At 43.5% G+C, this 22,500-nt stretch overlaps 1 protein-coding gene across 1 annotated transcript in view; it reads right to left on the bottom strand.

Annotated features, from left to right (window-relative positions):
* The window catches only part of ptprr (protein tyrosine phosphatase receptor type R), a 51,820-nt gene that overhangs the window by 2,637 nt on the left and 26,683 nt on the right, over positions 1-22,500 (bottom strand). The window contains exons 8-17 of the mRNA XM_078273054.1: positions 20,490-20,624; positions 16,772-16,961; positions 14,337-14,421; positions 12,528-12,607; positions 10,818-10,955; positions 9,003-9,113; positions 6,369-6,526; positions 6,161-6,274; positions 3,706-3,976; positions 1-1,467 (exon numbers count right to left, since the gene is read on the bottom strand). The exon at positions 1-1,467 is cut by the window's left edge and continues 2,637 nt beyond it. Of these exons, the coding sequence (XP_078129180.1) occupies positions 3,883-3,976; positions 6,161-6,274; positions 6,369-6,526; positions 9,003-9,113; positions 10,818-10,955; positions 12,528-12,607; positions 14,337-14,421; positions 16,772-16,961; positions 20,490-20,624 (1,105 nt within the window). The 3' untranslated portion in view covers positions 1-1,467; positions 3,706-3,882. The remainder of the gene's footprint in view (positions 1,468-3,705; positions 3,977-6,160; positions 6,275-6,368; positions 6,527-9,002; positions 9,114-10,817; positions 10,956-12,527; positions 12,608-14,336; positions 14,422-16,771; positions 16,962-20,489; positions 20,625-22,500) is intronic.

Here is a 22,500-nt window from a genome sequence, read left to right as displayed (position 1 = left end):
ATCTGACGAAAATCTTTGAAACTGACCTTTGTCGATCAAAAAAACAGACAGATTCAGCAACTGTATGGCCTATTTCTCGCTGAAAATGTCAGAAAATACGAGATCGTATTCAGAACGAGACGCCATTAGAGTCTGTTTTGAAATTCGGGAGCAGCCAGACCCACGTGACGCGTTCGTCCAATCAGCTGCCATGTGTTGCCTTCGTCACGCTCATCCCCCTCGTCGTTTCCAGTAAGTGTTTTAACATGGGTGTATAAAGTGGCCACTACGGCAGGAAGAGGCTACTGCACGTTAACGGTGGACTGACGGACCGTGAGACACACACACGCTCCGAACCGAGTCAAGCGAAAGCGAACGGTTCGGATGTTTTTTCATGAACCGTACCCCCCCTATTGTCAACCAATAAATTAATCTGCAACTATTTATCTCATGAAAACAAGTAAAACTTCTCTGATGTCAGCGTGTTAAATGTGAATATCTTCTAGTTTCTTCTCTCCTCTCTGACAGTAAACTGAAGATCTTTGAGTTGTGGCCAAAACAAGACATTTGAGGACGTCATCTTGGGCTTTTTGGGAAACACTGATCTACATTTTTCACCATTTTCTGACATTTTAGAGACTAAACAACTAATCAATTAATCGAGAAAATAATCAACAGATTAACCGACAATGAAAATAATCAATAGTTGCAGCCCTAGATTTGATCCATTGGTATTTCTATACGTTTTAACACGAAGGTGAGTCCATTGACTTCATATTCTAAGATCATTTTAAAGCAACACTAAAGAACTTTTCCGCTTCGGTCCCCCTACAGGTTGGAAGCAAAACTGTCCATTACCGTTATTCTTATGTCTCATTCGAACTACAGATCTGCTACCCAATCTGGAAAACTTACACTAAAATAATGTACCTTAAAATAATGTTTCCAAAATCATTTCAGTGGTTCATCAACTCGTTACAGGTTGACCGGCACTGTTTGCCACATCGGGGAGCGGAGCTGTAGTTCGATTGAGACATAATGGGACATAATGGGACATGATGAGACATGATGGGACATGATGAGACATGATGAGACATGATGAGACATGATGGGACATGATGAGACATGATGAGACATGATGAGACATGATGACACATGATGACACATGATGGGACATGATGGGACATGACACATGATGAGACATGATGGGACATGATGGGACATAATGGGACATAATGGGACATGATGAGACATGATGGGACATGATGAGACATGATGAGACATGATGAGACATGATGGGACATGATGAGACATGATGAGACATGATGAGACATGATGAGACATGATGGGACATGATGGGACATGATGACACATAATGGGACATGATGGGACATGATGGGACATGATGGGACATAATGGGACATGATGGGACATGATGGGACATGATGAGACATTACGACAGCAGTAATGGACAATTCCGCTTCCAGCCTGTAGGGGGACCAAAGCAGAAAGGTTCTTTAGTTTTGCTTTAACGAAGATAAAACAACAATTATTTTGTGAGCACTTGAAAACTACATCTTTCATAATTCTTAGACTGCAGTCAAAGCCTCATGGGAGTCTTACGTGTTGGAAAGTATAAAAAGAATTGCTGTAACAAAGAAATTATTCTTTTGCGAGCATGGTTTAGCAGTGGAATACTAGATTTAATTAGTTTTAACAAAATATTGCATTAGCATAACGGGCTAATAATAGCATAAGCTTATAGGTTAGCATCCATTTATTGACACTGAAGCACACGGATTAACACTGAACTAATAAAGCTAGAATTAGCCTCTACGGAGATTGCTGCACTACGTTTGTCATTACATTGGTTTGTTAGATATTAGCTTGTGATCTCTGGCTGGAGTTTAAACCTTTTGTGACTTTCGGGCTCTCTGTAAGTTACCGAGCAGCGGACAAAACGTACATCTTGTGAAAATGGCACAGTGTGTAGAAACAAAGGTTATGAAGTTGGATTTGATTACTAGCGTTACCTCCGTCACGCGTTTGGTTCCGTTTTTGTGTCTGTCAGAAGAATTACGGAAAAACTACCGGCCCGATTCCGATGAAACTTTGTGGAAAGGTGAAGCCTGAGCCAAGGAAGAACCCATTACGTTTTGGAGTAGATCTGAATCACGGGGCGGATTGCTCTGCAATTAATCAAATGTTCACACGATCACATGATTGTTTTCTTTCATTGGCATTATATTTATTGTTATCAAAAGATTGTGAAAGTGCACTACAGCAGTTGGTGTTATTTTGTGTTTATTATTGAATACTAGCATTTGAACATTTGCAAGCTAGAATTTTTTTAGTTACTTGAGCTGTAAGTTTACTGACACTTTAAGTTCTAGTAGACGACAACTTCAGCGTGAAGTTGAGCACAGTGCCTTACAGAGTCACCAAAACGTTCAAAAGTATCGAATGAAGTTGGTGAAAAAAAGGTATCAAATGAAGTAATCTGCATCACTTTAAAGGTCCTATGACATGCTGCTTTTTGGATGCTTTTATATAGGCCTTAGTGATCCCCTAATACTGTATCTGAAGTCTCTTTTATATAGGCCTTAGTGGTCCCCTAATACTGTATCTGAAGTCTCTTTTATATAGACCTTAGTGGTCCCCTAATACTGTATCTGAAGTCTCTTTTATATAGGCCTTAGTTGTCCCCTAATACTGTATCTGAAGTCTCTTTTATATAGACCTTAGTTGTCCCCTAATACTGTATCTGAAGTCTCTTTTATATAGACCTTAGTGGTCCCCTAATACTGTATCTGAAGTCTCTTTTATATAGACCTTAGTGGTCCCCTAATACTGTATCTGAAGTCTCTTTCCTGAAATTCAGCCTTGGTGCAGAATTACAGCCACTAGAGCCAGTCCCACAATGAGCTTTCCTTAGGATGTGCCATTTCTGTGTCTGTAGCTTTAAATGCTATTGAGGAGGAGAGTGGGGGGGGGGCAGGGTGGGGGGTGTGGCCTTGACTAACTGCCACTTTGCTTGTTTGAAAGCCATGATGTCTCTCTCTCTTTCTCATGGGGGGGCCAAATTCTCTGGGCGGGCAAAGCAGAGAAAGGGGAGGTAACCTTTCCCCTTTTGACGTCATAAAGGGAAGATTCCAGATCGGCCCATCTGAGCTTTCATTTTCTCAAAGGCAGAGCAGGATACCCAGGGCTCGGTTTACACCTATCACCATTTCTAGCCACTGGGGGACCATAGGCAGGCTGGGGGAACTCATATTAATGTTAAAAAACCTCATAAAGTGACATTTTCATGCCATGGGACCTTTAAGGGCAAACTTATTTGCCGTGACCAAATCACAGAGTAACGTACAGAGTGCGGATGTCACAAGAGCAGCGAGGCTGGAAGGTGTAGTGCTTTAACCAAAAGCTGCAACCAGCTAACAGTCATTCTCCAACAGCCAACAGCACAATACAAAATCATTTAAAAATCAGAAACACAACAGTGTGATTCATCAACGTACCATCACTTTCAGTCAAACTATTTCTAAGTCTCCATGACAGTAAAGAGGTAATAGGACAGTCTAATTACTGTAGTTAAAAACACGATAGTTGAGAGAAGTTAAGCGAGTCTTTTGAGCTCTTCTGAAGAACCTCTCGCCAAAAACACACGAAGAAACAGCAGAGAAGAAGAAGAAGAAGAGCGGATGCTTTCCATTTTCAGAAGTTTACCTTTCCTCTTTCCTTCAGCAGGCTCCGCCCAAAGCAGTCCTTATTGGTTGTCCATCAAACTCAAAGACCTCCTCCAGAATTCCCTAACGTCGGAGATCATACCTGCTACAAGGACCCGCTTCATGTTAGCACACATCCTGGCTTTTAAGTCCACGCCTCCTGTGGGGTGGTGCGCACTCATTGGCCGGTTTCTGCAGATAGGCGGGCCTCGTACAGGCTCAAGGCGTGATGGACGAACTCGTACTGCTCACCTGTCTGGATCATACCTCCTCTGCACAGACAGACAGAGACATCATTAGGCTACGTTTACATTACAGACGGCCCGCATGAAACAGGAAGATTTTCATCTGGAAGTTTCATCAGGAAAATGTACTTAAAGTATTAAAAGTAAAAGTGCTCAATGCAGAGAAATCCTCACATTTTAGAAACGGGAATTGAAAAAAGCGTTCTAAGCATAAAAAAAAGGGTCAAAATCGCCAAAAAGAGTGTTAAATGGGTCAAAAGCATCAAAAAAAAGGGTCAAAGACAACTTTGCAATCAATTTGAATGGGGGTAGTGCGGAAGAAAACCTTAAAAAACAACCTTATTTTGTAAAAACTAAGTCATTATTTGATCCCGTTTTAATTGAACAATGAATTAGGCTGCAGATGTTCGTCAATAGAAAAGATAATTTAGCGAGAGTGAAGAAAGTCTCAGTTTGTGGTAGGTTTGTCGTGGTACCACTTAGTTTCGTGTGAAACCGCTCTGTGAATCTCTCGTCTCGCACAATATACGTCACCTTGCTCGCTAGCTAGCTAGCTAGCTTAGCTCTGTTCCCCAACACGTGTAGGAGCCACATATTGTTTGTTGTTTATGGTCTCATTGATATTATTTATTGATTATTATATTGTGCACTGATATTGTAGGTGGTGGGCGTTTTCATCGCGGTTTGAGCGGCAGTGATAACATATGTGTTTGCTTCACCTGTTCACCTGTTTTTTGGGCTTTGACAGAGAAGGGGGACGCCTGGGAGCGACACACTTTCTGATGACCGCCGCACTAACGCAGTTATTTCGACTCCCAGAGTAACTTTACATTTGGTAACTGCAGTACTAGATGTGTTTTACGTGTGGAGGAATAAATCATTGCAGTACTTTCTCGAGCGCGTCACAGTGTGTTATGCATCTCTCCGTGTTCAGTCCCTCGCAGCAGCACTTTGTTGGACTGCTTACAGACGCAACAGCATGTAACGTTATCTTAAGGCTCTGACACACCAACCCGACGGCCAACCTTCGGCAGAAAAGGTAGTCCGACTGCCTCCCCGAGTTGGTCAAAAAAGTGCCTCGGAACACACCGAAGCGACGCCGACTTGAGCGTACGTTCTGCGCGAGACATAATACGTCTTGTCGGCCAAAAAAATGAAAACCGGCAGCTGATTGGATGAATGTGTCACGTGGGTCTGGCTGCTCACGGATTTTACAACGGAGCATAATGGCGGCTTCGTTCAGAATACGATGTCATATTTTACTGAAAGATAGTTCACCGAAACGTGCTTCTGAAAACATTTTAAGAGAGAAATAGGCCGTGCAGTTGCTGAATCTGTCTTCATTTCAGATCGACAAAGGTCAGTTTAAAAGACTTTCGTCAGATTTTGAGAGGCGTTAGTTCCCGTAGATTCCCCTCTTCTCCGGCCAATACAGAACACACTTCTGCAGAGACACACACACGGAGATAATGGGGAAACACTTCAAGCTTCACGTAGGGCTGCAACTAACGATTACTTTCATTATTGATTATTTTCAAGATTAATTAATACAATAGTCCATTCCAGTTCCTCAAAGACCAAAGCAACGTCTTTAAAGGCTCTGACACACCAAGCCGACGGCCGACCTTCGGCAGAAAAGGCAGTCGGGCTGACTGCCTTTTCTGTGCCTCGTAACACACCGAAGAGACGCCGACTGCCGACGGCCTCTCGGACGGACGACAGCACAGAACACACCAAACAGACTCCAGTCACCGACCTCGCCAGACTGTCAGACGGCCGATTATCGGGTTGGTGTGTCAGAGCTTTAACCTGATGGGTTTTATCCGGCGTATTTTTATCAGTCGGGAAGAGAAAGAAGGAGCTGCTGCTCGTGTGAGTAACGTTACATCCCGGTACCAAACACACAGACATCATAGCTTCAGAGAGACGTCACTTAGAGACTTTGAAGTGTGTAGACCTTCTAATTCAAACGTTCACAGTCTGATACTTCAACAGTTTTACGACAAACTGAGACTTTCTTGACTTGCAAAACTATCTTTTTAAACTGACAAACATCATACGTGTAATCCATGGCTCAATTCAAACGGGATCAAATCATTATTTGTCTCTCCCCGCTCACTACCGCTCATACTTTTTCCAAAATGAGGTCCAACGGGAGAGGGAGAAGACTTTGGCTCTCTATAGTAGTTGAAGTATTTGTGTGTATGTTACCTGTCGGCTCGGAGCCGGCAGGTGATGCTCAGAACATCCACCACTCCCTCCAGCTGCAGCTGTCTGCAGCCTATCGTCGTGGCGATGAAGCAGCCTGTCCGGCCAATCCCGGCGCTGCAAGCAAAGGAGCGTGGGCAATGGAGTTACTTCTCAAACGTTTACAGCAGTAGTAGAAAAAAAAGTTTCCCATTTCCGCGTCTCTCTTTACCTGCAGTGGACGATGACCGGCCCCATGGCGGCCGCCGTCCGTCTGTCCGTCTCCACGTCTTCCATCAGCTGCAGCAGCGGCATCGTGGAGTCGGGGGTTTTGTGGTCGGGCCACGACGTGTACCAGTAATGCTGCAGCACGCGGGTTTGATTCCCACACTACACACACACACACACACACACACACACACACACAAGAACACATTCAATCAGAATTCCAAACAAACAAGCAAAGACTCGTAGCGTGTAGTTTCTGTCGTCCCAAGGAGGAATTATAAGTAATGAGGCAAGCCTTTAGTGATCACCCCCACCCCTCCTCCCTCCACACTGTTGCTAGTAACCAAGGAGGACACGGAGGATTAAAAAAACATTCACGTTCGAGATGAGCCAGGTCTGCGCAGAATCGCTCACCGCCGATCGCCGCCCAATGCATGCTGGGTAGATTTGTGTCCGACTTGATCCCGACTCGCTCTGACGTCTGCTGTTTCCTTTCTCACTTGAGCTTTTGCGGACTGCACCATGTTGTAAACATAGCCATACCTTTCCACTTGTGGAGCAGATACAGCGTTTTCCCTGCTATTTTACGGCTTAGGCGCAGCAGCTAAGTGTTTTTGTGCACCGCCTAAGCATGTGAACGTAAAAAAAAAAATGTGGAGAGCATTTGGACAATAAGCCGACAGTTATTATTATACAGTACATCCACTGAGCCGACGCACGGGCGTCCGCTCGTTGTCTTCGGCACACAGCGGCAGAAACAGTAGCTATGTTTCCATCCACGTTTTTATCCGAGTTAAGTGATATCGAATGAAAAATGCCTTATGGAAAGACTCAAGGAAATACGTTCAGTCTCATCGGATTTTATCTTGATCGATATACGGCTTATGATGGAAACGTTATTTGCCGAATAAATAATGAATTGTGATTAAGTTTTAGGTCATTTTATGGTCGCAACCTGCCACAAAACGAAAAAGAAGAAGTTGTAGTTCATTTCCGCCCAGTATTTCCGCTCTGTTTGCACACATGGTGGGTGTCAACAAAGGCAGATGGAAGTGGACGAACGAGGAGACGCACTACAGGGAGTGCCGACACAAATGTCCCTTATGATGCAACGATCGTCTACCACAGCCTGTAGTACGACTGATGGCCAGCCCTTTCTATTGACAACATCCCTGTAGCCTTCAGCAGGGGGTCTAATGGGGACGTGAGTCCCGTCTATTGCGTCATACACCTGTGGCACAAGGTGTGCTCTGGAGTAACGCAGCGAGATATCATGCGCCTCCTCCACTCCAGGTAGGTATATATACCTTCGCATCATCCTCATCCGTATGGCATTGCACACGGCGTAAACACGCCGGTGCACGGTGGTTTTGCTGACTCCAAAGGTTTCGCCTACCACTCGGTACTCTGCGCATGGAGCCAGTTTGTGGAGCGCAATGGCGATACGCTTCTCGGTTGGAACCGGAGGGCGATAGCTTGCGACATCTGGGGAAAGGGACGGGCCAAAATAATTACACAACAGGTCAAATGTTGGCCTGGTCATCCGAAAATGCTTCAACCAAAGTGTCTCTGAACCACGATCTCCCAGAACTGTTCCGTTGTCGTCGGGCGTTTACGCGCATCTGCATCATCATAGCAACGTGTTGATAGCGTCGTTGTTTCCTTATCATGGCGTGATATGTCGCTATCAGCTGGCACATGAGCTCTATTACAACTTGTGCAGTATTGATCATGTGTTGGTAGATGGTGCGATCCAGTGTGTCTAGCAAAACTATGTTCGCCAAATGTTTGCTTGAATGTTGTTGATTCAGTGCGAAAATGAACAGAAACACCTTAAGATGTCTAAAATCAATTCGATATACCAATTGATCGCAAAACAGCACGTGACGCCATTACGCAACAGGTTTTTATTCGCTTTAAAGCCGTTGGATGGAAACACACTTTCACCAGCTTTATTCGCATGACTTTCTTTTACCGAACTTCAGATCATTCAGTTGACGATTGGATGGAAACTTAGCTACTGTCACAGCCACACACACAAACTATGCGTGTTGCGCACACAGCGGCGGCCCCAGCCGTCTCGTTTATGAGTGCTTGCTGGAGAGGGAGAGGGAAAAAGAGAGAGGGAGGTGTGTTTGTTGATCAGTATGAAGTAGCAGTAAAGTTATAGCTGTGAACGTAGCAGCGCAGTCTGTTCACAGTTTATCTGTCGGTGAATAAATGCTAGAACTCCTAAAGACCCGAGCCAAGTTCCCGTGTCCTGGTTGCTAGCTGCTCCTGGTTAACGTGAATGGGCTAGCGCCACGGAGATAGCGACAACTTCAGCATAGGCTCACTGACTTAAGGTGGACTGGCTTTAAGCTATTCTCATTTTAGGGACATGCTGCTTCCTCCAAATGTTGCCTTAGTAATCTGTCCCTTGCTGCGACCGACAACCCCAAAATGGTATGCAAATAATTGCGTGATGACGTCACTCATATGCAAATGAGCATGAAAAAACCCAGGGAAAACCCTTAAGTAGCTTTGTATCAACTCATTTGGCGATGGCTTGGATGTAACAGACATTCATTAATATAAAACAGTTATATAGCTTTAAGGCTTTAAGAAATAGTAGAAATATGAATAAATGTGTGTGTACCTTGAGTGTGAGGCTGCGAGCGGTGTAGTGTTCACACTCTCTGATGCTGTTGACCAACACCTCAACCTTCCCGTAGATTCCCCTCTTCTCCGGCCAATACAGAACACACTTCTGCAGAGACACACACACGGAGATAATGGGGAAACACTTCAAGCTTCACGTAGGGCTGCAACTAACGATTACTTTCATTATTGATTGTTTTCAAGATTAATTAATACAATAGTCCATTCCAGTTCCTCAAAGACCAAAGCAACGTCTTTAAAGGCTCTGACACACCAAGCCGACGGCCGACCTTCGGCAGAAAAGGCAGTCGGGCTGACTGCCTTTTCTGTGCCTCGTAACACACCGAAGAGACGCCGACTGCCGACGGCCTCTCGGACGGACGACAGCACAGAACACACCAAACAGACTCCAGTCACCGACCTCGCCAGACTGTCAGACGGCCGATTATCGGGTTGGTGTGTCAGAGCCTTTAATGTCTTGTTTTGTCCAATACCTAAAGATGTTTAGTTTAATATGATATAAAAAACGGAGAAACACAAGAAATCTACATATTTGAGACGGGGAAGACAGCATTTTCTGCCATTTTTTGCATGAAAAATGTGTTCAACAGTTAATCAATTATCAAAATAGTTGCGGATTATTCTTCTGTCGATGGACCAATCAGTCACTGTTGCTGCTATCTCGGCCAGAGATTCTGAATATTCCTGCTAAAATAAAGGTCAAATAAAAATAAAACAAATTAACTATCAGCAACATGTACGTATGTAATAAGTTGCTGCAATGCTTTGAAACAGCTGAATATCAGATGGAGACTTTAACTTCAACCTCAGCACCGACATCCACCTCTCCTGCTCGTCTTTATTTAAAGACCTCATATATGCTCATTTTCAGGTTCATAATTGTATTTAGAGGTTATATCAGAATAGGTTTACATGGTTTAATTTTCAAAAAACACCATATTGTTGTTGTACTGCTCATTGCTGCAGCTCCTCTTTTCACCCTGTGTTCAGGTCTCTGTTTTAGCTACAGAGTGAGACCTCTCACTGCTGGAACATCTTTGTTGGGAGTCGCACATGCTCAGTAGCTAGGTAAGGACTACTAGCCAGTCAGAATCAGAGTATGAGGGCGTGTCCTGACAGTACCTAGGTAAGGACTACTAGCCAGTCAGAAGCAGAGTATGAGGATCCTGACAGTAGACAGGAAAGGACTACTAACCAGTCAGAAGCAGAGTATGAGGGCGTGTCCTGACAGTACCTAGGTAAGGACTACTAGCCAGTCAGAAGCAGAGTATGAGGGCGTGCCCTGACAGTACCTAGGTAAGGACTACTAGCCAGTCAGAAGCAGAGTATGAGGGCGTGCCCTGACAGTACCTAGGTAAGGACTACTAGCCAGTCAGAAGCAGAGTATGAGGGCGTGCCCTGACAGTACCTAGGTAAGGACTACTAGCCAGTCAGAAGCAGAGTATGAAGGCGTGCCCTGACAGTACCTAGGTAAGGACTACTAGCCAGTCAGAAGCAGAGTATGAGGGCGTGCCATGCTAGCAGCTAGGCGAGCATTATAACGTGTGTTCCAAAGTGACCACGTTTGTCTCTGAAGTAAAGGCTGGACTACAATAGAGCTGTTTGGAGCAGTTTGTGAACAGTGTTTTCTGTTGGAGATGGTAAGTCCCTTTGGGGGGGACTTTGGGCTTTTTCACTTTGTAAACGTATAACATGCACAAAAAAGATATATAACACAATAAAGGGGAAAAGCAGAATCTGAGCACTTTAATCCTTCATAGAAAATGTATTAAACACTCGTCAGTCCGATTACCTCGTTCTTCTCCTTCAGTTTGGTGATCATGACGATGACGGGCGCCTCCTCCTGCCAAGCCATCTGCCAGAAGTCGTTCACCGTGTTCACCATCGGACCCTGGGTGGCGATGAACGCCTTCTCGTCGCCTAGGTAACCCTAGGACGGAAGCCAATCACAAAACAGTGTCAGCAGTTTAATGGAAGGCTTCATAACGTCAGAAATTCTGTCATAATGTCACTTTTTTCCAACACTAAGAGAGCTCCAACACACATTATGTTATCGTTAATTAGCAGTGCAGGTATTTGTTTGGTTGTTTATATGGAATTATCTTTTTTAAGTGTGACGTTTTCTTTCCTTCTTAGATTTTTTGCAACACATTTGGTTTTGACTATGCTGACGCAGGCTGCGTCTCCTCTTATTTCATTGTGCATCATATTGTCTAGATATTATTATTATTATCCAAACATATAATAATACATATACTAATATATATATAATATATATACTAAACATATAATAATGCCATCAGTTAAGATAAAAGTGAGTTTTAAAAGACTGTTTGCATTAAACAAACAAGGTGTAGAGAATTACAGTATAAGATGGTTTTAATCCGGACGTGGTACTCTGTTCCATATTTCATATATTTGTGTCCCCATGCTCTTCCTTTTCCTGCGATAAAAGTACTTACTTAGTACACAGTGTCAGTATGTACAGTAGGGTGAAGAATGTGTTTTCTCTCAAGTGACCTGACAGTTTAAATTGTTTCAGCGGAGCTTCCTGACAGGAAGAGAGTCTATTGTACCCGAGTCTGAGAGCGACATTACCGACGTATACTTTCACTGTGTGTGTAAGTGTGAGTTTGTGAGTGTGTGTGTGATCGTGTTGACATTCCAGATAGATGATGTGATAATGTCAGTGTGCTGGATGCTTGTTCTCAGGTTTAGAGACGATTCAACAAACAAATGTCATAATCAGACGAACTGTGAACAGAACACACGAGAACTGAGACAACTGAGAGCCTTTCCAAACTAAAAAACACCAGCAAAGGTGTAAGAAATGCCCTAAAAAGTCTGCTAATGTCTGTCCCGTAGTCTGTGAAAATAACAAAGGGTAGCATCTGTGACGTCACCCGTTGGCATGTGGACTGCCATATTGATGCCTCGAGTTTGGCATTTTGGCCGGCGACCTCTTGGTTTGATGATTTTTGGACGAGAGCGCGGAGCTGGGGAGGGTGACGCAGCCAAGCCAGTGTCGTTTATGGTTGCAATGGAGCTGTGCTAAGCTAAACGCTAAACGGTGAGAGTTGCAGATTTTTTTCAACCCTTCTGAAGCGATTCATCCAGCGGAGATTTACCGGCGGGTAAACACAGACCTCTGGACACTGCCGCCGTTCATCTGTATGTACGGCAGAACAGAAAATCTGCAAACGTTTGCTTAAGTTACCAGCTAACGCTAGCTAGCCTTGGTTGGTTGGCCGAACGCTCATGACAAGACATTTTTAGGCGACCCATGCTACGTTCACACGTGGCCGGCTGTTTTCATAAATGGACATTTCAACCTCTCCGTTTTCAAAAACGACATCGTGCACAGCTGTCAGTTTTGTTGGTGGAGTCGCCCCCTGCTGGACATTACAGAGAATGCAGCTTTAAGGAGCTTCACTTCTCAGACCTGTCCTTTCTTTACAGTCTATAATCTAAACTAGGAGATATTTGATCTGGTTTTACCCACCCGTATGTAGTTAGCATTGATATAGGAGCTCAGCAGGTCGTTGCAGCTTTTTGACTTCAGGATCACTCTGGAATGAGGGTCTAGGACGCACAGCGAGGAGAGGAGGTGAGGACACGAGGGGAAGGAGGCAACGACGGAGGGAAGGAGAACAGGAAGAGAAGAAAAGACAAGAAAGATTTAAATCAGGCATTTACATTTGCAGCATTTACATTTCAGTTCATTGATCAAATCTTAATGTTTCTGCTCTTAATCCCGTCAGGTTTTTCCCATTTTCTTAGGATTCCATTTGGGACTTAGTCTTGATTTGGTCTTTATGTGTTTTTTGTACTCTTGGAGTCTTAATCCACTGGATTAGTCTCAGAGTGTAAAAAGAGTTTAAGACCAAGTCAGAAATGTCTTTGATTTGATCTTGAGCCCTTTTCCGACCCAAACCTCTTTGGGTACCTGGTCCTGTTTGAGTAAGAAGGAGCTTTACCGTCTCCAGGCTGTAAAGAGAACACGTCCCACCTGTTTTAGCTTCACTTCACTGGTTACCAGTCCAGTATAGAATCCTGGTCCTTACTGCACGGTCAACTTCCTCCATACATCTCTGACTTGATACAGCTTCACCCTCCCACCCTGTAGTCTGAGGTCATTAGGTCTGAGGCCATTAGTGGTTCCCCGCACTCATTTTAAACCTAGAGGGGACCGATCCTTCCCAGCAGTGGCTCCTAGAGGCTGTGGGATGACTTGCCTCCCTCTCTACGTTTGTTACGATGATTTCTATTTGTATTTAAATATTCTGTATTGTATTATATTTTATTGTGAAGCACTGTGGGATTTTTATCTGTGACAGGTGCTATACAAATAAACTTTACTTACTACTTTGGGGCAATTTCCAACTTTTTCAGCTTTTTCATACTAACGTACTAACTAACGTAACGTAATGTTGTTGTCTTGTGGCCATTTTTGACTCAATCTGGACTTAATCTTGACCTGCTTTTAGACTTGTTTCAAGGTCTTTTTAACTGTATTCTTATGCCCATTTTAAGCTCAGTCTTTAATTGATGCGGGTCTGCTTTTAGTATCTGTCTATCGAACTAGTCTTTCAGACTTGGTTTCAAGTCTCTTTTAGATCCGGTGTTGAGTGGGTCTCGACCCTCTTTAAGACTTGGTCTTGATCTCCTTTAAGACTTGGGGTTGAGCCCTAATTGAATTCAGTCCCGACTTGGTTTCGAGACCCTCTTACACTTAAACTCAAACTGGACTCAGTCCTGGAGACAGTCTGGGACAGAGCAGCGAACTCTTGAGAAAAGACACAGAAACTTGAACACAGGAAGGAGTTTGATTGAGAGCAGCTCGAGGTGAGCATTCCTTCTCTTGATTGGCAGGAAGGAAGGAAGGCAGGCACCCCCCCCCCCCCCTTCCAATGTTGTATTGATAATCATGTCCCCTCTCCAAAACATGAGTGCACGAACTAAAAACTATCTTTGTGTGCGTGTGTGTGTGTGTGTGTGTGTGTGTGTGTGTTTATATATATATATATATATATGTTACATAAAGTCTTAATCAGGATAAATGTTTGGCTGGCTGTGTGAGAACAAAATGTGCTCTGAGGAAAACGTATTGTTCATGTTTGCGTTCGTGTGTGTGTGTGTTCAGGGAAGAGGGAGGTGCGATATTAGCTCGTCCTTGGGGTTGTTGGCCTTTGACCTAGAGCCCCTCCCATATAATAAAACAACTTCCTGGTTCAACAGGAAATGAGAGATGAGGGGAGACACACACACACACACGCAAACACACACACACACACACACACACACTACTCACTGGGCAGTATGGTCTTGTATCTGTTCTTGGTGCCGTGGTTTGGAACATCGAGCTCTTTGGGATCAATGAAATTCATGGGAATTTCCTGAGATGGAAGAAATGAATGTTAGATAACAGACACCTGACAAACACACACTCCACAATCACACGTTGTCATTTTTATACCGTAAAGAGACAATCTGACCAGTTGGGTACCAAATACTGTAACTGAAATGACTATCAGAAGGGCTGGACATTATTCAGGTATTATTCAATACCGGAGTTTGTAGGAATTTAAACATCTCATTTTGGTTTTTTTTGCATTTAATAAAATACGACAAACTGAAACGCAAAACAAAGAACTTTCCAAAATAAAACACAGTTTCTTTAGCAGGCGTAACAAACTGAGAACGCTTTTTCAAGTCAAGACAATTTTATTTATACAGCCCAATATCACAAATATTAAATGTGCTGAGGCTCTCTGTTCAGAGGAAGACAAAAGGGTGTTTGGTGTTTTAAGCCCCCAACGTTGTCTTCCAGGCAGGCACTAGGATTAAGGCTGATTCATGCTTCTGCGTCAAAACAACGGCGTACCCCCGCAGACCCCTCTCCGAGCCCTCCGCCGTAGCTCGACGCGCACTTCCAAAAATTTCTGAACTTCGTGGAGGACTGTGATTGGTCAATTTGTCCTGTGTGTAGATAGTCGGTGTTTCAAGCAGCCTTGTGGGGAGTAGCAACATGCTGACACTGACATAAGCTTTGCAAATAAACTGCAAACCAACATATTTTGGTTCCAGTGACGGGGTTATCCGTTTGTAAAGTGTCTATATGTCAGTAACGTTTTGAAATTAGTACTTCGCCAGCAAGCAGTGCTTTGTGGGCAGTTAACGTAACATAAACTGGCTCTCTCGCTTTCGTCGGAAATGGCAGAGTTTCGCGATTGACCCTCCGGAAACCCCCCCCCCCAGCGTTCTGGCGGTGAAATGCACCGCAATGCAAAGAAACGCGTTCAACCTCGACGCAGAACGCAATCACGACGCCGTAGCTACGGCGTGGAGTTGACGCAGGAGCCTAAAACAGCCTTTAGGCAACGGTTAGGGTTAGGTGCCTTGAAGTCGACGTTGGCGGCTTAAAACACCGTCGAGCAAGACAAACCCCCCAAAAAAACTTAAACAGGGAAAGATTTTGATGCCAAGTCTCCGATACGTGACAGTTTTCGATACCAATGCTACAGGAACACTGACATTGTAGTTGGTAGAACTTAGTGAAGTTAGATACTCAGCCCCGTGGATCATTACTATATATTATTATTATTACTTAGCAGACACAGCAAGTTAAGGTCACGGTGAAGGCGTAATAATAAATAATAAATTCTTCTTGGGGGAAAAAAAACAGGATTTCTTGGCATACATACTTGGAAGTATGATTTTATACACTATTAATTGCAGATAACCAATCATAAAATGGTGTTTATTTAACTTATTGTTATTCTTTTATTTGTTACATTATGTAGTAACAGTTTTACAATGTGTACACTTGAGGTGGAAAGGTCCTAATGAAGGCATTTCAAAGTAAGAGTTTAGTATTTCGCTTCTGAATGCTGCAGTTTATAGCTTTTTACTTCTAGAGATTGCATTTACGCTTCAAAAATCCTAAAAGTGGAGTTCATTTGTAAAAGATTATCTTAACAAAAGGTGTAAGTATCCTAAACCTTTGTTTGTCACAGAGCTCATTTTGTGCAATAATCCAAAAGCCGATGGACAAATCCTGTTGGCTTTTTATTTAGGGAACCAGGGCGATGCTAACTTACAAACCTACAAAAATACATCTTCAGCACTCTATTGGGGGATTGGGCGTTTTTGGAGTTTGGTGAAGGTGTCTTTGTTTAGGATGAACAATAGTTTTCTAAACGCGACACAAAATGACATAAAATCCCTGGTTCCAACTAGCCTGGATGCCAGCCGAGCTTAGCCCCGCCCACAACATTTGAGGTCGGGAAGTTGGGTCTGGACTTGATCCGTTGTGGAGCAACTATGCTCGAACCAGAGCTGTTTGGACCAATCATTGGTTGTAGGTCTATCCGTTGCTCTGATTGGTTGTAGGTCTATCCGTTGCTCTGATTGGTTGTAGGTCTATCCGTTGCTCTGATTGGTTGTAGGTCTATCTGTTGCTCTGATTGGAATCACAATCCCAATGGAGCAGCATCAGACTCCTATTCTGACTAGAGTCTGAGTACGACCACGTCAGGCCAGGTTCCAACAGGTATTTTTCTAAGAAAAACACGAGCTGATTCGGGGTAAATAAATCCGGGAACCCTCGTTTGGAAATCAGGATACGAGTCAACTCGCCAATCGGAAGGATTTGAACTTGCAACCTTGTGTTTCTCATTCAAGCCACCCTGCCTCTCACATTTAAATGTAATAATGTGAAATCAACCAAGAGTTATAACGACTTACGGCGAACTCGGCGTGCAGCTTGTGCGTGTTGACGACGATGTCGCGGAGCTGCGGCCGCGTCAGAGGCCGGCCGGCCGCCAACAGGTACTCCCTGGCCGCCGCCTCTCTGGGGGTTACCACAGCAACGCTGAGGGGCTCCACAGAGCCGAGAGCCGACATGTCCAACACCAGAGAGACGTTAGAGCCACGTCTGGGGGGGGGGGGGATCAAAACCATCAGAATTACTGAAGCTAAATTATGAAATACAAAAGTTAAAAGTCTGAAAATACCATCGTTGATTTATAATTAAATAAAAATGAAATTTCTTTTTTACTTAAATGATTAAATGCTTGCATTTTTGTAGTGCATTTTATTTCATTTAAATCTAATTCAAATACATTAAATTAAGATTAATTAATATTACATTTTGGTTGCATTGTGTAGTGGGCTTTAAATTAAAAATGTTATTATGCATACTTATACATACTTTTAATTCAATAACATTTTATTAAATCAATGAAATAGCTGTTTGTATAACCCTCACGCTTTTTTAAGAAGAAGTTGATCTAACTGAAGTTTAAGGTCAATTTGTAACAGTTAAAGAAAAGGCAAGGTGTGCTGCGACGGGTGTGTGTGTGTGTGTCTCTGTGTGTGTGTGTGTGTGTGTGTGTGTGTGTGTGTGTGTGTGTGTGTGTGTGTGTGTGTGTGTGTGCCTCTTCGTCTGGCTACGTGTTGGCCAGCTTCCTCTCCAGGATGCCGGTACTTCCTACTCGTTTGATTGCTGATTGGCTGCCATCCAGAGTGGACACACACACACACACACACACACACACACACACACACGCACACACACGCACACACACACACAAAGAGACACAGACACCAAGAAAAACATCCCGTTCTCACCCTGAGCCTGAAATCTTCCTTCCTTGTCTTACCTTCAGAGTGTTCTCCACACTTTAACACCCTCGCTCTAAACGCTGATGTAACCAGAACAAAATGGCCTCCGAGGTCGACGGAAGAGTTACAGGGCAGCAGCAGATAAAGGCTAAAGTGCTCGACACTGAGCGGAGGCAGAGATAGCGATGTTTTCTTTACCGTTATGAAACTACTTAAGAGGGAAAGTTAGGACAAGAGCTGATAAAGAAACACTCGCACAGAAAGTCAGAGGTTATGTAATCAATGTTAGTACAATGGAACGTTTACACTCATTATTCACCTATACTGTTTGAGAAAATTGTACTATTTTCATATAAACAAGACCATGATGACATTATTCTATCGTGCTTTTATTGAAACCATCATATCTTTCTCCCTAGTGGCATGGTTTGGGTTTGTTTCAGTCAAGCACAACAATCGCCTAAACCAAACTGTAAAATGGTCAAGTAAGCTGACTGGTGAGTCCCAGCTGCCCCCCCCCCCACATCCCTGTATGCTAAACAACTACAGCAGATAGCTATGGCTATCAAAGAAGATAGCCTATACCCTCTGAATAGGGAAGTCCAGTATCTCCCCTCTGGACGGAGGCTAAGAGTTCCTGGTTACAGAACTACAAGATTTAAAAACAGTTTTGTCCCAGCAGCAATCACTCTGTTAAACAAACTGTAAAATGATTTGGTCATGCACTGTTTTCTATTCTTTTTATCCATGTTTTACTACCTGTTTTTATATCTTTTAATGTTTTGTGTGTTGCATACAAAGTTTTAAGGATGTCCCGCCTCTTAGACTGTAAACCTAGTTTACCTACGGGTACCAATGAAGTAACCTGACCTGATACTGTGACTATAACATGACAGGCTGTTTTGCTGCCTTGTCATCTTTACTAGTTAACAATTAACTATATACTGAGGAAAATAACGTGATTCACTTTGCTGCTCAAAGGCTACCGTCGGCAGCTACCGACAACTTTAAAGGTGGAATGTTTTCTTGCATGTTACTCAGTGCATGAGTTGGATTGTGACTCAATCAACACACCTTAAGGGCCCTATTTTAACCATCTAAGCGTCTGGTGCAGGTGTGTTTAGGGCGTGTCCAAATCCACTTCTGCTACTTTGACGGTGGAAAAAAAGGGTCCGTGAGGCGGGCGCATGGTTCTAAAGGGTTGACCTTAGTGTCTTCATTAATCAGAGGTGTGTTTTGGGCGGAACATGCAATCAACCAATCAGAGATCATCTCCCATTCCCTTTAAAAGCCAGGCGCGTTTGGACCTTGGAGCATTGCTGTTATGATTTGCACCGTAATGTTTTTATTTGTAATCTTCTGCATGTGTGTGTGCTGCTGTGCGTCCCTGTGTGTGTAACAAGCATAGTGTGCACGTGCTGTGCACGAGCCTAGGAGCATTTTACTAATGCTCTGTTAAAATAACAATGAAATGCTGCGTTATTGACTTTAGACCAGGTTTTTGTTGGTCAATGGCGCCATCACTTCCCACTGCCTCAAGATAGCAATACGCCCAGAATGCACCTGAACACACCTCCCTGTAAGACCAGCACGCCCAGAATGCACCTGAACACACCTCCCTGTAAGACCAGCACGCCCAGAATGCACCTGAACACACCTCCCTGTAAGACCAGCACGCCCAGAATGCACCTGAACACACCTCCCTGTAAGACCAGCACGCCCAGAATGCACCTGAACACACCTCCCTGTAAGACCAGCACGCCCAGAATGCACCTGAACACACCTCCCTGTAAGACCAGCACGCCCATGAGCCACAGAAGGGCGCAGGTGCGTTTGCTATTTAAACCACGTGGGCGCTGGACGGGAAACTGACAACTTCGTCGGTCTTAAACTAGCAAAGACACTTGCACACACAAATCATAGTCCCTAGAAAATCATAGTCCCTAGGAAATCATAGTCTCTAGGAAATCATAGTCCCTAGAAAATCATAGTCTCTAGGAAATCATAGTCTCTAGGAAATCATAGTCCCTAGGAAATCATAGTCTCTAGGAAATCATAGTCTCTAGGAAATCATAGTCTCTAGGAAATCATAGTCTCTAGGAAATCATAGTCTCTAGGAAATCATAGTCCCTAGGAAATCATAGTAGTCTCTAGGAAATCATAGTCTCTAGGAAATCATAGTCTCTAGGAAATCATAGTCTCTAGGAAATCATAGTCTCTAGGAAATCATAGTCTCTAGGAAATCATAGTCTCTAGGAAATCATAGTCTCTAGGAAATCATAGTCTCTAGGAAATCATAGTCTCTAGGAAATCATAGTCTCTAGGAAATCATAGTCTCTAGGAAATCATAGTCTCTAGGAAATGGGCTGATGGGGTCCTTTAACCAGCGGTTTATATGTAATCTGAAGATCATTAGAACCGTAATGTAAATGTTCCTGACATTGTTTATAGAGGAGACCAGCTTCATTATCACAATGTCAATTTTGAGTGCTGATATTTCTGAACTATAAGATGAGGACACACACACGAGGCCTACACCCTGCCCGTCTTTAAAAAGGCCCTGAAAACTCACCTAACTGAACCTCTTTGTGATCTTTTATTCTGCTCTATGAAGCGACTTTGAGTACCTAAAGCGCTATATAAATGTAATGCATTATTATGATGATTATTATTATTATTATTATTATTTTGTGACAGTCTGGAAATCTATTGTTCCTAACTCAACCATGTAAAGCTTCTTGAACTATGTCTAAATACAGTTTTCATTATGATTGTTATACTAAAGTTATTTTGTGTCCAGAGTGACACTGATGTGCAGAGGGCGGGGTCTTCTTCTTACCTTTCCTGCAATCCTGCGGCAGGTTTCATCCTGAAGGGGGAGGGGCAGGGCTTTAGCTCGTTATTGGCTGTCAACGGGGCAACGCTGGCCAAGAGGGCGTGGTCGTTGCTGCTGACGACGGGGGCAGGGGCGGAGCTAGGAAGAGAGAGGTCAGACAGGAGACTTTAATATATTCAAATTGAGGAACTTTATACGTTACGTACAGAGGTGGAAAGGGTACAAAATGTGTAATTACTTTGATGAAGTTTACTTAAGTACAAGTAAAATGTACTCAGAGCAAAAGTTACTTAGTTACTTTTTAACACAAGAGGGGGAGAAAAACTGTTTTAAATGTATACTTATTTAATATCTTATTTAACTTAATCGCAGTCTTTTCTGATTTGAAAAGGGCACAAAGCCGAGTTTGAGTTTGTTATCAGATACTTTGCATAAGCAACGTTAGAAACCTTTTTTATTTACTTTTGTTACTCAGTAACTGATGTGATTTAAAATGTAACAAAGTACAATACTTCTGGAAAATCATCCTTAAAGACCTCATGTTATGCTCATTTTCAGGTTCATAATAGTATTTTGAGGTTGTATCAGAATAGGTTTACATGGTTTAATTTTCAGAAAACATCATATTTTTGTTGTACTGCTCATTGCTGCAGCTCCTCTTTTCACCCTGTGTTCAGGTCTCTGTTTTAGCTACAGAGTGAGACCTCTCACTGCTGGAACATCTTTGTTGGGAGTCGCACATGAGCAGTACCTAGGTAAGGACTACTAGCCAGTCAGAAGGAGAGTATGAGGGCGTGTCCTGACAGTACCTAGGTAAGGACTACTAGCCAGTCAGAAGCAGAGTATGAGGGCGTGCCCTGACAGTACCTAGGTAAGGACTACTAGCCAGTCAGAAGCAGAGTATGAGGGCGTGCCCTGACAGTACCTAGGTAAGGACTACTAGCCAGTCAGAAGCAGAGTATGAGGGCGTGCCCTGACAGTACCTAGGTAAGGACTACTAGCCAGTCAGAAGCAGAGTATGAGGGTGTGCCATGCTAGCAGCTAGGCGAGCATTATAACGTGTGTTCCAAAGTGACCACGTTTGTCTCTGAAGTAAAGGCTGGACTACAACAGAGCTGTTTGGAGCAGTTTGTGAACAGTGTTTTCTGTTGGAGATGGTAAGTCCCTTTGGGGGGGACTTTGGGCTTTTTCACTTTGTAAACCTATAACATGCACAAAAAAGATATATAACACAATAAAGGAAAGGGGGAAAGCCAAAAAGCTGAATATGAGCACTTTAAGTAAAAGTGAAAGACTTTTAAAAACTAAACGTACACAAAAAAAAAATACTCAATTACAGTAACGTGAGTAATTGTACTTCCTTACTTTCCAACTCTGGCAGGGTTTTCCCGCCATTATAAGGTTTAGGTGCAGCATGAATGTAACTAAAGGCGTTTTTTTCCGTTCCCTGGTACCTGCCAACAGGTACTTTATTTAGTATCAGCTCCGTCCAGGTTCCAAGCAAGCTGAGGCGATACCAAAAGGTGACGTGAAAACCTGCAGAGAAACGTCACTAATCACTGCGTCATCATTGCTAGCGACAGACGGGGGTGTCCTGAACAAACCCGCCATTTTTAAATAGTTTAGCCAGCCCTGTTTTTGTTTTTTTTGCTGCCTCCAGCTTCTTTTGAAACTACATTTGTGTTCTGGCAAACAGCCACATGATGAGAATCAACAACACACACCTTCCGCGTTCTGTGTGTGTGTCGCGTTAGGTCACGCGGCGTCGCTATGACGACCAGCCACACTCGCCTCACGCATGACGCGGTACTAAATCTGGAAAAAGGAGGACGGAGCACCGAGTCAAATAGAACTGGTACTAGCAGTGGGTAAGCGCCATAAAAGTCTGTTTTCAGATCTAATGATTGTAGCTGAACTTCTTTAGCAACTTTTGTCTTAAAGGTCCCATGGCATGAAAATGTCACTCTATGAGGTTTTTTAACATTAATGTGAGTTCCCCCAGCCTGCCTATGGT

The sequence above is a fragment of the Sander vitreus genome, chromosome 17, assembly GCF_031162955.1.
Source record: "Sander vitreus isolate 19-12246 chromosome 17, sanVit1, whole genome shotgun sequence".
Lineage (NCBI taxonomy): Eukaryota > Metazoa > Chordata > Actinopteri > Perciformes > Percidae > Sander > Sander vitreus.
Note: the sequence above shows the minus strand (reverse complement) of the source record. Positions and strands in the feature narration are given on the sequence as shown.